This window comes from Colletotrichum destructivum, chromosome 12, assembly GCF_034447905.1.
Source record: "Colletotrichum destructivum chromosome 12, complete sequence".
In the NCBI taxonomy this organism is placed as follows: Eukaryota; Fungi; Ascomycota; class Sordariomycetes; order Glomerellales; family Glomerellaceae; genus Colletotrichum; species Colletotrichum destructivum.
This window is the reverse complement of record NC_085907.1, coordinates 378,465-390,789: the sequence shown is the minus strand read 5'-3', so window position 1 is coordinate 390,789 and position 12,325 is coordinate 378,465. Positions and strand designations below refer to the sequence as shown.

Sequence of the window (12,325 nt, the reverse complement as noted above, 5' to 3'; positions counted from 1 at the left end):
TGGATTAAAGGGTGCTATAATTGCCTAGTTAACTCCTGGTGCCAAGGGCAAGATGGGTACACGGGCATTCATGGCTATTGGAGCGCTGCTGAGCGAGCAACACTCACTTATGCATGACCTCAAGTCGTTCTTCTAGCTACTGTTGTCAGGGACCGATGACTAAGGGGCACATGGGGGGCACCGGGGGCCCGGTATGCAAGGGATCGGCCGGCATATCCATAGTCCGACGAGGCATTTAAGGGCCTCCAGCGAAGCCAGGGGCTTGAGGAGGTCAGATCGGAATGGTCATCCTTACCCATACCTACCTTTCAGTCTATTGAGGGCATCATCATCGACTCTTTCACTCTGTGCGAACCCAGTCTCTGACAACTGTTCTGGATATGCGTCCAACGAAGAGAACGGCAAGGACATTATTCCCACTGAATTTGACAGCTGGAACTACGAGAGGGGGAAAAAGTTGATCCTATCAAAATTTGGTACGGTTAGTGATGAAAGTCTCTTCTCAAGATTGCAGCAGATTGTTTCACACCGTACAATCAACCTTTGATCACGTGAATCAACAAGCTACGGAAAGGGGTGTTTACAAGCGATGAGAGGTGGAAAATCCTGGACCCTGGGCTCTACTCTTCAAAGATAAAGATTTTCACGACACACAGCAGGTTTGAAAAGTGTTGGCAGGCGGTCCACCTACCGTCAAAGCCATCAAGTCAAATAGCGCCAAGATTTGACTGATATGACTGCCTCTTTCGCCAGCATTGGTTGAATTTGGCTTGTTGGCCAGCTATCCACAACTGGTCACGATGCCACGAATGAACCAACCTCAACACCAACAGATATGACACTCCCCTTCAGCTAATTCTTTACCAGCTGCGACTGACCCACCATCCGGGGCTTTGTCGAGTACCTTTGTGGCGTCAGGGTCGACTTAGCAGCACTAAACGCCCTGTCACAGTCAACAGCCATGGCTGAAACGGCGACTATGTCAAGTGCCAGCTTGCTGAGGAAGGGCTATGTCGACTGGTGGTCTCTACACCACTTGGTAAAACTCTCTGTTGATTAATAAGGTTACCTAAGGTACTTCTCAAGCTCATCTTGCTGTCGAGATTTCTCACAACTTCGTCCACTCTGTACCCATTGCCTGAAATGACTGTCTTTGTGGGATGGAAGTGTAATCTCAAGGATGGACCTAGAGTTGTTAGAGACCTCCTCTGACCTACACCAAGTGTCAAAGCAGTCTCTGAGTCATTTCTTCGCGTCTCGAACCCACTCAAGCTGAACCCCTTGGTCCCAGACTGCCTCAAAGTATGAGATACCAAGTGAAGGGTGTAAAATAACAGAAGCAGCAAACAGGAGAGACTCCTCCAACTTTGTGTAGTAGGAGGAGAGCTTCTGCCAGGCCAGCTCAGCAGAACTATGGAGGTGCTCTCCGTATTCGGATGAAAGGTCCCGAAATCGGTCAGTACGTTGGTTCGAGTGCTCTCTTATATGATGCGGAAGTTGAGATGCCTGATGAGGCTGACTCTGGCCGTTAAGTTACGATCGAATGGGACGTGATGATTGGGGGTTTTCCTCGGCAGTCAGGTTAATCGTAGGCTCCCTTTCTTGCTGAAAAGCAACAGGATGGGGAACAGAATTATTCAGATTCTTCAAATTCTCAAAAAGTTCAAGAAGATACACCATACCAGTCATGACCCCCTGGAGTCGACCATGCCCATTCCCCAACCCCATTCCTTCTTCCTCTTCGTCTGCAGGTAGAAAAGCTCAAGGGTAGATGTAACTTGAACCAGTACTTTCCAGTCCTCTGAAGAATGAATGTCATCGTCAGGTGTCCTCCAATGGGCATCATCCTGCTCCTGGCCCAGTTTTCGTAGGTCCGCATTTCTGCCCTCCTCTGAGGAGTTTGATGGAGCATGAGGTACATGGAATTCCTGTCGTCTTGTGGAGGGGGTTTGAATCCTGAGACCCCTGGGTGAATAGCTCGAAATCTGACCCAGCATCAACCTCTTGGGCTGGATTTTCTATTTTAGTGTACTTGTCATGTCTCCTCTGGCCCTAATCGTCGTCTGTAAACTACTAGTTGCTCGTCTTCGCTAGGTGTGGTCAAGTACTCTGAATGTGACAGCCCGAAACCCTTCAGATTTATCGTTTCGTCAACAAGACTGACTCGGAGAAGACACTTGGCAGCGGTCGGTATAGGTGAGTTTCCTACAGGGAAGCCGTTGAAAAGTCTCATGCAAATGTGTTGCTGGAGCTAAGTGTAATCTACATCAATGAAAGAGCCAATATGAAAAAGAAACAAGTCTGAGCGATGAGGTCTAGACTTGCTAATTGTATAAAAGTAACGCAGTAGCTTCACGGCTTCCGGAACGGTGTGGACTCCCGTCTACCCGACATGCCATGTCCTCCAGTTTACTTTGCATGCTGACGACTTCGTCGCAGTTGCAAAGCGACCAATCGAAAAAAGCGATATTTTCTAATATCTGCGGCGTTAAGAGCATCCATTGGCGGCATTTCCAGCCCTCTGCTACGAAATCGAGCGGAGCGGGGAAGTTGGTCTCGGGTCATCAGACGAGGCTCTGTGCCATCTGCGGCCATCCGCTGCGGCACTTTAGTAAACTCGGTGCTACCTGGTCCGCTATTACTATTGTGTCGAACGGCGAGGTCCACTGGTGCCGACTCAGCATTCAATGTGACGTTGGGATGCCCATGATGTTTCGCGAACCAAAGTTGTTTGGATACTTGTTGGGAGAATTGACGATTGTGCCTGCTACCTTGACGGGCCGGAGCCACTCGGGCGTTGGCTGCATCTCTTACCAGTATCCGTACTGGCTCACGTGCTGGTGCTATTCTGAGCACCTCTCCACTTCGTCTCTCGTTTGCCATGATAGGCGTTCGGTCAAAGAGGGCAGATTCTTCGTGGAACTGCGCGCTATGCTGCCCTTCTGTAATTGAGCAGTTGGCCCCACCATGAGAGCGAGGTGGGCTCTTTTTACCGGCAGCGTTGTCGGCATGGCTGACTGGACCGTCCTTGATTGCTCCTGGGTCGAGCACGCTGCTTGGACGATCATGATTGCTAAGACCAATGCGAAGGCCGACTTCTGACTTGGACCCTTGAGTCGTACGAAATTTTGCTTCGTCTTGAAGCTCGTTCTTTGAGTTGTCTGTCACCGAGTTCGCTACGTGGCGTGGCTTTTCTTGGATACGGCAAAGAGTGACGGCAGCCTCAAAGACAGTGGCATCGGTGGTTCCCTCACTTCTATCAACTTTGTCGATTGTCTTCACCGAAATTTCGTTCTGTGCAGGAGTCCTTGTCCACCGTCCACTTTGAGCAGCTCGGTCATGCCGGTGCGGGACGCGGAGTTGCATGTCGTTTGAAAGCTTTCGCAACTAGAACGTAATCGTGTCAGTTCAGGCAGTAATTAACTTTTTCTTCAACACCACAGCTTACAATTTGGTTAACATTCGGGATGCTCTGCCCTCTCGGAACATGGACGGCTCCGTCCATTTGTTTGGAGATCAGGTTGTAGTAGATGACGGCGGAAAACACATTGGCCTCCTGGCCTAATTGGATCGCTTGTCGTTTAGCGCTACCACCAAAATCTTGAGCTTCATTTTTGGTGTTCTTATCGCGTCTGTACTTTCCTAACGAAGATGTATCTGCCATGGTGCTCTAGCATCGGAGGATGAAGGCGCGGAAATAAGCGTTTCGAATTGTGTTGTCCAGCGCATCAACATCGTATGGGCTTCGGCCGCTTAAATACACCTTGAATGGACATGGAGCCAATAATGGCTGTAGTTGACTCCGAAGGCCAAGGATGCTTGATTCCAACGTGCCCTTGGACTCCGGCTCGACAAACCCAGTCCAAAGCATAGCTTTTCTCCACAGGGACGTCTGTCTTGGAGTAGTCGTTTCCGGCCATTTGTTGGCTCATTACCAAAGTAAGAGCAAAAGTTCGCTTCTGTATGAAAGCGGGTCTGTCACTGTCCAAGGAAACGACGTTCATGACTCGAGAATGCAACCCTTTATCGTGCTGTGGTCAAAGCTGTGTTGGCTGTGATCCACATTTGCCTGTCGTCATGCGCCCCCAGCTTGATAAGGAAGAGCTTCTACTGGACACATGACTCAATGCTTCTGCATCAAGAGAATTCTAGACCCTCGGCCGACCTTCGCGATCCAGGGCTAATAACGCGGAGCTGCGATCCTGTTACATCCGGGTGGGTGGCTGGTAGGCGTGGCCCACAACGACCCCGAATAGGGCCAGGACAAGCTTGCTTATGACGGTGCATATCGTACCGAGACTGAAACTCCTTTGTGTGTATGAATGTCACCAAGCCAAAACCTGCTTTCACTTACGAACGAGACTGCGGATGCCAAGATCAAGAATGTGATGGTGTGGGCGTCAGAATCTTCCGTGTTTTAGTCTGCGTGATGTATATCATAGCAGATTGATGTTTCGACCTTCAAAGGCCTTTTACGCCTGGAGATGGCGTCTAAGGTATCGATTCGGAAGGGTTTGGAATCGGCCATTTCGACACTATGGGCTATTCAGTGGTTTTTGGATGAGGATTCCTTGAGCTACCCAAAAGCCGATCAAGCCCTCATCTTATATCTTCAGCGTTAACCATTGAGGTTATTCCCAAGTCTCTGCAAGTCATGGCTCTCTTGAACTCTAAACTTTGTGGTATTTATCAGGGTGTTACAGCAGACAGTAATTGCTGCTTAAGTTGCTTAAGTTTTGTGAACCAAAGGTTGATTTCGCCGATGACTCAGCCTGTTAGTTGGGGCCCAGCAAGGTCAAGCACTTCGGCTCAGTGTCTCAGTCATCAAGGCAATTGGAGTCGCATTAACGATGTTACGGTGTGTGCGGCCAAACTATCCTTGGGGTTGCTAAGCCACGGCAACGCATTTGCTTGGGGGTGCGGCCACAATCAACACTTTCGTATTTGGAAACATTGATGACTGGCTGAAAGTGGACTTTGGGGCGCCAAGAGACTCACGGTTGGGAGCAGAAGCAGCCTCGTGTCAAGCAGCTCTGGCTGGCAAACAGGCCTACTATGTAACATGACTGGTGATGGCTCGAGCTGCGAATAGTGGTAGGTGCACCGATCACAACGCGAGTCATTAACTCCACCGCCTCCTTCCTGCGCATCCCCACATCCTACGCACCAATATCACCACTATCACCACTACTAACATCAATTATTCCTTAACCCTACCACCCTCCCAAATACAGCTTTCTGCTTCACTAGATAATTCTGATGCCCTGGATTAATCTGGAGCCACTTCGCCGTTTTGCGACCGTCGGATGCACTTTATATCAGCGAACATGCTATTAGGCGACATTGGAACTTATTGATGTAGTTTCTGGCTCAGAAAGGTGCTGAGTAAGGGGTTCCAGAAGGAATTGCTCTGAAAAGTTGGCATTCTTATCTCCATGCCATAGCCCTTCGACCACGACATACGTGTCAGTCAAGTACATTCTCGACATGGATACCCGATCATTCCCTCCTCGGATTAGTGGTGTGGAAGAAATGGCTAATCGACTGCTTTCCAACCGCGACAAGCCTCCTTGGGGGAGGGCTGGGCTTCGAACTCATTAAACAAACACCGCAGCTCCGGGACGCGTTTCTTTCGCAAGTATGACTTCATGAGAGCCCAGTGCGAAGTTCCAGCCGCGATTAACGCGTGATTTTGCCTTGTAGCGAACACAATCGCGAAATACGGCATTGTTGATCCGCATCTCTACAACTTTGACGAGACTGGCTTTTGATGGGCCATATTTCATCCGGAATGGTCGTTACAAGTGCTGAAAGGCGCTCAAACACGAATATGGTGCAGCCTGGCAATCGAAAATGGGTTACAGTTATCCAGGGCATCAGCTCGTCAGGCTACTCCCCGTCTCTCAATCTGTCAAACTTTTTGTAATCGCAAAGCTGCTTCTGTCAGATTGTGGCTTTGACAAAGCTTCCTCTTCCCAATCGGACATGGCGCCCACGCCGCTTTGCACGTGCACCACCCCTGTCCACGCCAATTGCCCCTGTCCCTTACGTAAGTACGTTGCTGCCTCTTTGGGTTCCAGCTCTTCAACGTCAAGACGATACGTGCCCTACACATGCTGGTCGAATGTGCACCGACCGTTGTGAGCACCGTGTGTGCACGCGTGTGTTCAGTATGGCTGGGGTTCATCATCGCGTTGCTTCTTGTCATCAACGCGTCGCACTGCCCATGAACACCAAACGTCATTACTGTCAACACCACAACAGCCACCACGCCAATGCGTTGAGCGATTATTCGCTACGGATACTTTTTGACCGGAATTGGAGAGATGGCGGTTGCGAGGTTCTCTCGTCGAGTCAGCGCCAGAGTGGCCTCGAGACAGCCAACCACTATAAAAACCTGAAGTCGGTCGGAAGAATCTGCTCTGTCCGAGCCCAAGCTCAGGAAAAAGAAGGTATCCAAAGCCGCGGGGGTACGAAAATCGAAAGGTTCGAAAACCCGCAATGGTTATCTGAGTTTTCATATTCTGTTGCATTTTTAGAACAAAAGTTTACCATTGGGTAGACTATGTTGAGTCCGACGAACTTATTGGGTGGAAATGCTCTTCCTCGACCAAAAATGTTGATATACTCTCCCGTCGCCCTGCGGATGGTTCCAAACCACTTGTCCCGGGGAGGCTCATCTAGCAGATGTGCCCCTTACAGTTGTACGCTTACTGGGAGTCCTTCTCTCAACCCCGTCAGAAAGTAATCGGGACCGATCAATATCACGTTTTCGACATCATCGAGGGGAATCCTTCAGACAAGCTTAAAGTTCAATGGGTTGGTTACCCGCAATACGATAACGATGTGAAATGGAAACCCGCCTCAAAGATTCGCAAGATAGCTCCAAATTTGCTTGAAAACTACGTCATCCGGAAAGAAGTCAGCAAGTAGCATACACACACTTGCAAGTCTGTGGACATGTCTTAGCCAGATACTACAGATGGATCCTGGGGCTGAGAATGTTTGGCCAAACCGAGTTTCTCGAAGCGAGTACCCTTGCAACTACAAAGCTGCTGGCTGGCCCGATGGCGGGCGTTTCATATAGTTGATACAGCAGAATTTGATGGTATAGAGATGTAGAACCAGGCAGAGACGCTGTTCTCACATTAAATTTCCCCACATGATAAGGGTCTATACAACTTCTCAGGGAGCCGGCGAAAGAACTCCTTCCGTACTTGTTGTGAGGACATTCCTTGAAAGCATGGACGATACTCTATTTGACCATGTGTGACATTCGTTGCGTTTGGTTGAGTGTCGAGTGCCATTGACCCGAGCCGCAACTGGCGACGAAATCTACCCGTCGTATCAAAGCAGCCATACACAGCGCGAAAATTTCCGTCTGGTCCCTCCACTACACCGAGCTCGATACACTTCCCCACCATACCGGCTGGTATTGGAGATATGGACGCACGCTTCGTTGCATGGGGGCCTTTCCGCCTTGATTCGACAGAGCTCTTTGGTCTTGGGCTTGATGGGAAGGTTCGTCTGGCGTCAGGACCACAGAGGTCCTTAGCTCGACTCGAGGGAACTTTGGCGACTGTGTTTCGTTAGTAGAAGTTCTTGTCTGCGGCTGATTCACAAACCAGGCGAAGACCAAAGGAAGATAACTTCGTCATGATCAACGTTTCCCTCGTTCGATAGAGAGGCAGTCATCTCTGTGATAGTAATGGTGCGTGGCGATCGCAGGCAGTGATTAGCGAGGGGCTGTGTGGGCAATGTTCGAAGGTAAGAGAAGCGCGCGTCAGTTGGCAAACGGGAAGTTGTCGATCCGGAATAGACGATGATAGACGCGTCGAGTGGATGTCACGCTTTGCTGCACGTGTTTCAATCTAATCTTACCTTTTGGCACAGGACTACGGGGACGAAATCTGACGGTGCATACCACACAGAAGGACTAGTGTCTGACGCATGTATATACCCACTATGGTTACATGCATGCGTCAGGGAACCCCTTTTGTACACGGCCCATGGTACAAGCTACAGGTCTGATAATTAGCCACTACACACTGCAGTACATGCTGTGTAAAGTGTGGACAAACATACAAACACACACACACACACACACAAAGTTCAGTGAATAGCGCTTACTGACCCCTAAGTCACACCTGATGGGCGCGACAGACACATTTGCAACCTCGAGCTGGGCACCCAGGTGGGCCACGTGCATGCATGTGATAAGTGCATTCCCAACCTTATGGCGGCAGAGCCGTGACCAAGGCGTTTCAGCGCTTGTGCCAATCAAATAGTATGTTTCCCTCACATCTGACAGGGCTTCCCTGTCTACAGACCCGCCTCAGTTGTTTATATCCAATCGGATGATTCGCAAAGCTGCACAAGCGCTCTCTGTAGGTTGGGAGGGCGGGAAATAGGTCTTGCTTCCTGACCGTTAGTCAGTGCGGCTATTGAAATATGCATTTATGAGTGAGCAGAAAAGAGTGTCTATTCGTACGAAAGTTACCACAGCCTCTCGCTGGCATAGTCTTTCACTTTGACAGCTTTGTGTCGGATGATGGCGGTCTTCCATGCAAGGCAGCGTTCCTGGCTTCTCATAACCAAGCTTCAGTCCGAATCTTGTGCGCTCCGACCAACGTTCGCACCTTTCAGGTAAGTTTTTTTCTTTTTTCCCCTTAGGTCGACCTTCAGAACACTGTTTTTTAACTTGCCGTTTTCACAGTAAGGGCTAAATTAGTAGTTAAATTGGTAATTACTAGCAAATACTTAGTATTATATATTCTTCCTTTTGTATTCTTACACTTCCTAGCTTTTGCACTATAAGGGGATTGTTACGCAACGTATGGTCATTTGCCCTTGAATCCACGGAGAAAGGGTTTCTCCATTTCCCGGATTATTCACCATGAAATCCCCGGTATTCCGCATGAGCATTGACCACGGAATAACCAAGAAGACACGGAGAATAGATCAGCAATTCCGTAGATTAGCTAATAGGCGACAAGGCCTACTCTCCATTATTTCATGGAGAAATAGCAGCTACTAGCAGATAGGCGGGATATCGAATTTCACATCTATTTATCCGCACCCAAAGTACAACAGGGATACTGGACTGCATAGAGGAAGGACTTGACCTCCTTTATATAGAAGTCTTAGTTACTATTTTAAGTTAATAGAGCTTAATATAAAGAGTTAAAATTTATTTCTAAAATTTAATTTAGAATAGATAATACTTAAGAATTTCCCCTAAATCATTGTATTATAACTTTAGGCTATACCAGATGATATGTTACGGTCGGCTTTCCGTGGTAGTGTCTATTAGCAGAAGCCGAGGCAACGAAGCTGGGAACAGTGCTATAAGTCGTGCTGAAAGGATCAGGTCTTCAGAGGATACGGTGATCAGTCGTATACTCAACAAGGGGCTTGTAACGTGGGTCACTAGTGAAGGGTGCCGAGAGTATCCAAGGGGATAATCACAAAGTTGATTGCTGAAGAGCTATGGAAGTCTGTCCCTGAGTCCGTCCAAGTCCATCCTATATACAATTCCTGTCTTGTCTTGTGTAATGCAGTTCCTGCTGTTCGCGACATCTTGTCCGTCGCGCGCGCTCTACATTGTATCGCACGCGCTTCGCCAAGAAGCGTATCAGTTGCTTCCTGCATCATCTCCACGTGACTTGTTCATAGTTCTTCCGTTCCAAGGAGTCATCCGTCCGACCCTGTCTTTTGTCCATACAAAGGCTGTGCCGCCCGCGTTCCTGCTGGCCGGGTGGGCTCGTACCGCCTGTACCTTGTTGGGTCGTAACATAATACTAGTATACTACTTAATTTAGATAGTCTTACTAGAGCTAAATACTTTACTAATAAACTCCTTAGACATCCTTATTGCTAACTTTAATACTTTTACTATATTGAGTAGTATAGGTAGTATTTACAATCTTACTTTACTATTGCGTAGGCTGTCCTAATTATTAGAGGTAAAGGTTTAGTTAAGCCCCCTTAGTATTTATAAGCTACATCTCTTATACCCTACTACTGTAAGTTAGTAATAAGTAATACTTAGCCTTAGACTAATTTATTTATCTTCTTTATTATTTCTAATATATTATATATAACGTAGTTGATAAGCGAGCGGATCCGACAAGCGAGAGGATCAGCTTAACAGAATCTGACTAAGATGCATGCGAAATTCTGTTACCAAATTGTTAAGGACTCTGAACAGTTCTATAACAGAATTTTGCGTGCAGCACACCTGGATTCTGTTAAGGTGATGTTACGAGCTAGTCAGGGCAACTAACTGTGGCACAAAGCAAAAGCTTCGGTAATGATGCACCTGCATCATTATCCCCTGTTCTGCCTTATATAGTTACGCCGGCCAGCACCCAACTGGTTGGGCCGTAACAGGTGGGCTGCTCGCTTATTAACCACGTTAACAAAATATCATAGTTAGCTTTTTGTAGTAGTATCTCTTAGCAGAAGCTAAGGCTGCAAAGCTAGTAACAGTGCTGTAAGTTATGCTCAAAGGATTAGGTCTTTAGAGGATATAGTGATTAGTTATATACTTAACATGTAACAAGTATAATTATTATTAGTAAGAAGACGACCAAGTTTGTTCATAGTCACAAGGAGCCAATGGAGTTGCTCGACCCAGCAATGTTCACACCTTTAGTATGGTCGGCGCTCGCAATGGCTCCTATGGAGCAATTCAGAGACCTTCGCCTGTTTGAGTTCCCCCGTATTCCCGCCATGATGGGGCATCTCAAAGGCTGCCTGCCCGTACTCATGATCATTTGTAGGGCCCCCAACCTCATCCCCTTCCCCAATCTTTTGATCCGATTGTTAACCTCAGCTTGATAGTCCTTGCCAGAACCCCGGCTCCGAGACATGAAGATAAGGGTGATGCATCCGTTTCCACTCCTACCAACAAGAAAAAACGGAAGAAGGGCAAGAATGAGGCGGATGACGCGGATGATAAAAGCAAGAAGCCGCGCGACCAGAAAACCAGAAAACTCGTGAGTTTATCTCTCCCTCGATACAGTCAGAAAACCCAACACCCTAACCATTCTTTGCAGGCATTCGAAAGGGACAAGGGTACCTGTGTGTTGACCGCTGCGCCTTTCCCTCAGGTTTGCCACATCATTCCACACAGCGCTCAGGAGCACAGGACAGAGGTAGATGAGGCGGTGAAGGAGCTTTCAGCCCTTTGGGGGCCTCAGGTTGGAGCTTCCCGCGCACTCCTTACTGAGGAAGGCTACGATCAGCCTCGCAACATAACCTCTTTGAACTGTGCGTTCCACACTTTCTGGGGCAAAGCGATGGTGGCCCTGGAGCCATTCGAGGTTGGCCTATTCCAACACTCAGCACGGCTGAGTCCTGTGGCGAATCATTGAGGCAAATGACTTCCCATGTTAGAGATGCGCCGTTACCTCGTCCACCACCGCCCACCGACGCCCACGCTCATTCAGGAACGACCACTCGCCGCTTTACAATCGAGCCTTGATTGAGAATAACAGTAGAATTTTGAGACCTTGAGCTATTGGAGTAATGTAAAATGAAGCTAGATGGTTTTTCCACTTGGAAATTTGTTACTCTAACCTCACTTGCAGTAGTGTCGGGCAAAGCCCGCGGCAGCTTAACAAAAAAATGCAGTTGTATCACCTGCCCAAAGGAGTGACTTCCAGTCGGTCCATGTTATATTGCCTCGTGGTTAAATGTTTTCAACGAAGTGCGATACGCAAAACACCCGGGGTAGATGTTGGAGGGGAGCGCAACAGCTCTCCATGCAGGAGGTCAAGATGAGCGTCTCCTGTGGATGCCTTAATCGTCCCGACTGGTCCCTGAGATGCTCCAACGTCTTAAAGGGTTCTCAAGAGGGCCAGTCAAACTTGAAAAAGAGCTTTGTCATCACGTCATGCAACAATTGTTCCCGATTAAATTGTTTTTGACGGTTAGTCAGGGTGGCCAGCGGAATATGCATATATGAGTGAGCAGAAAAGAGTGTCTTATTCGTACTAAAGAGTGGATGGTATCACCACGGGCTTGTGGGCCTAATGCTATCCTAATAACTGTTCCAGAGCTAGGGCCAGGTGGAAATGACAGGCTGGCCTGTTTAAGTACAGTCAGACCATCCTGGATGGGTTATGTCCATGACTCGCATAGAAGCATGCATGGATTCTGTCACACCCCCTCAGAGAAGCAACTGTTGAAGTTGTGTCTCTGGATAAAGCAGAGCTTTTGATAACTGACGATTAGCGAGAGCGACAGAAGGTAGGGTAATGTAGTGTTGAAGACCCAAGATTGGGATTTCCCTTGATCAAGTCGTGTGGTGTTGTGACCA

General features: G+C 48.3%; 4 protein-coding genes across 4 annotated transcripts; 2 read left to right on the top strand and 2 right to left on the bottom strand.

Annotated features, from left to right (window-relative positions):
• Window positions 1-1,622: 1,622 nt before the first annotated feature.
• On the bottom strand, window positions 1,623-3,787 carry CDEST_15530 (uncharacterized protein). Its single transcript, XM_062931686.1, has 2 exons — window positions 3,449-3,787; window positions 1,623-3,387 (listed from the first exon to the last, which is right to left on the bottom strand). Exons 1-2 carry the CDS (start codon window positions 3,662-3,664, stop codon window positions 2,410-2,412), a joined length of 1,194 nt encoding a protein of 397 aa, XP_062787737.1. The 5' UTR covers window positions 3,665-3,787; the 3' UTR covers window positions 1,623-2,409.
• Window positions 3,788-6,226: 2,439 nt separating this feature from the next.
• CDEST_15529 (uncharacterized protein) lies at window positions 6,227-6,684 on the top strand (the record flags this gene model as incomplete). The annotated part of the gene is made up of 2 exons (XM_062931685.1): window positions 6,227-6,486; window positions 6,540-6,684. 2 exons carry the CDS (start codon window positions 6,227-6,229, stop codon window positions 6,682-6,684), a joined length of 405 nt encoding a protein of 134 aa, XP_062787736.1.
• Window positions 6,685-7,147: 463 nt separating this feature from the next.
• Window positions 7,148-7,850, bottom strand: CDEST_15528 (uncharacterized protein). Its single transcript, XM_062931684.1, has 2 exons — window positions 7,626-7,850; window positions 7,148-7,579 (listed from the first exon to the last, which is right to left on the bottom strand). The coding sequence occupies exons 1-2, from the start codon at window positions 7,693-7,695 to the stop codon at window positions 7,149-7,151; spliced, it is 501 nt and encodes a 166-aa protein (XP_062787735.1). The 5' UTR covers window positions 7,696-7,850; the 3' UTR covers window position 7,148.
• A 2,770-nt stretch (window positions 7,851-10,620) lies between these two features.
• On the top strand, window positions 10,621-11,378 carry CDEST_15527 (Putative HNH nuclease; the record flags this gene model as incomplete). The annotated part of the gene is made up of 3 exons (XM_062931683.1): window positions 10,621-10,780; window positions 10,846-11,000; window positions 11,061-11,378. 3 exons carry the CDS (start codon window positions 10,621-10,623, stop codon window positions 11,376-11,378), a joined length of 633 nt encoding a protein of 210 aa, XP_062787734.1.
• Window positions 11,379-12,325: the final 947 nt, after the last annotated feature.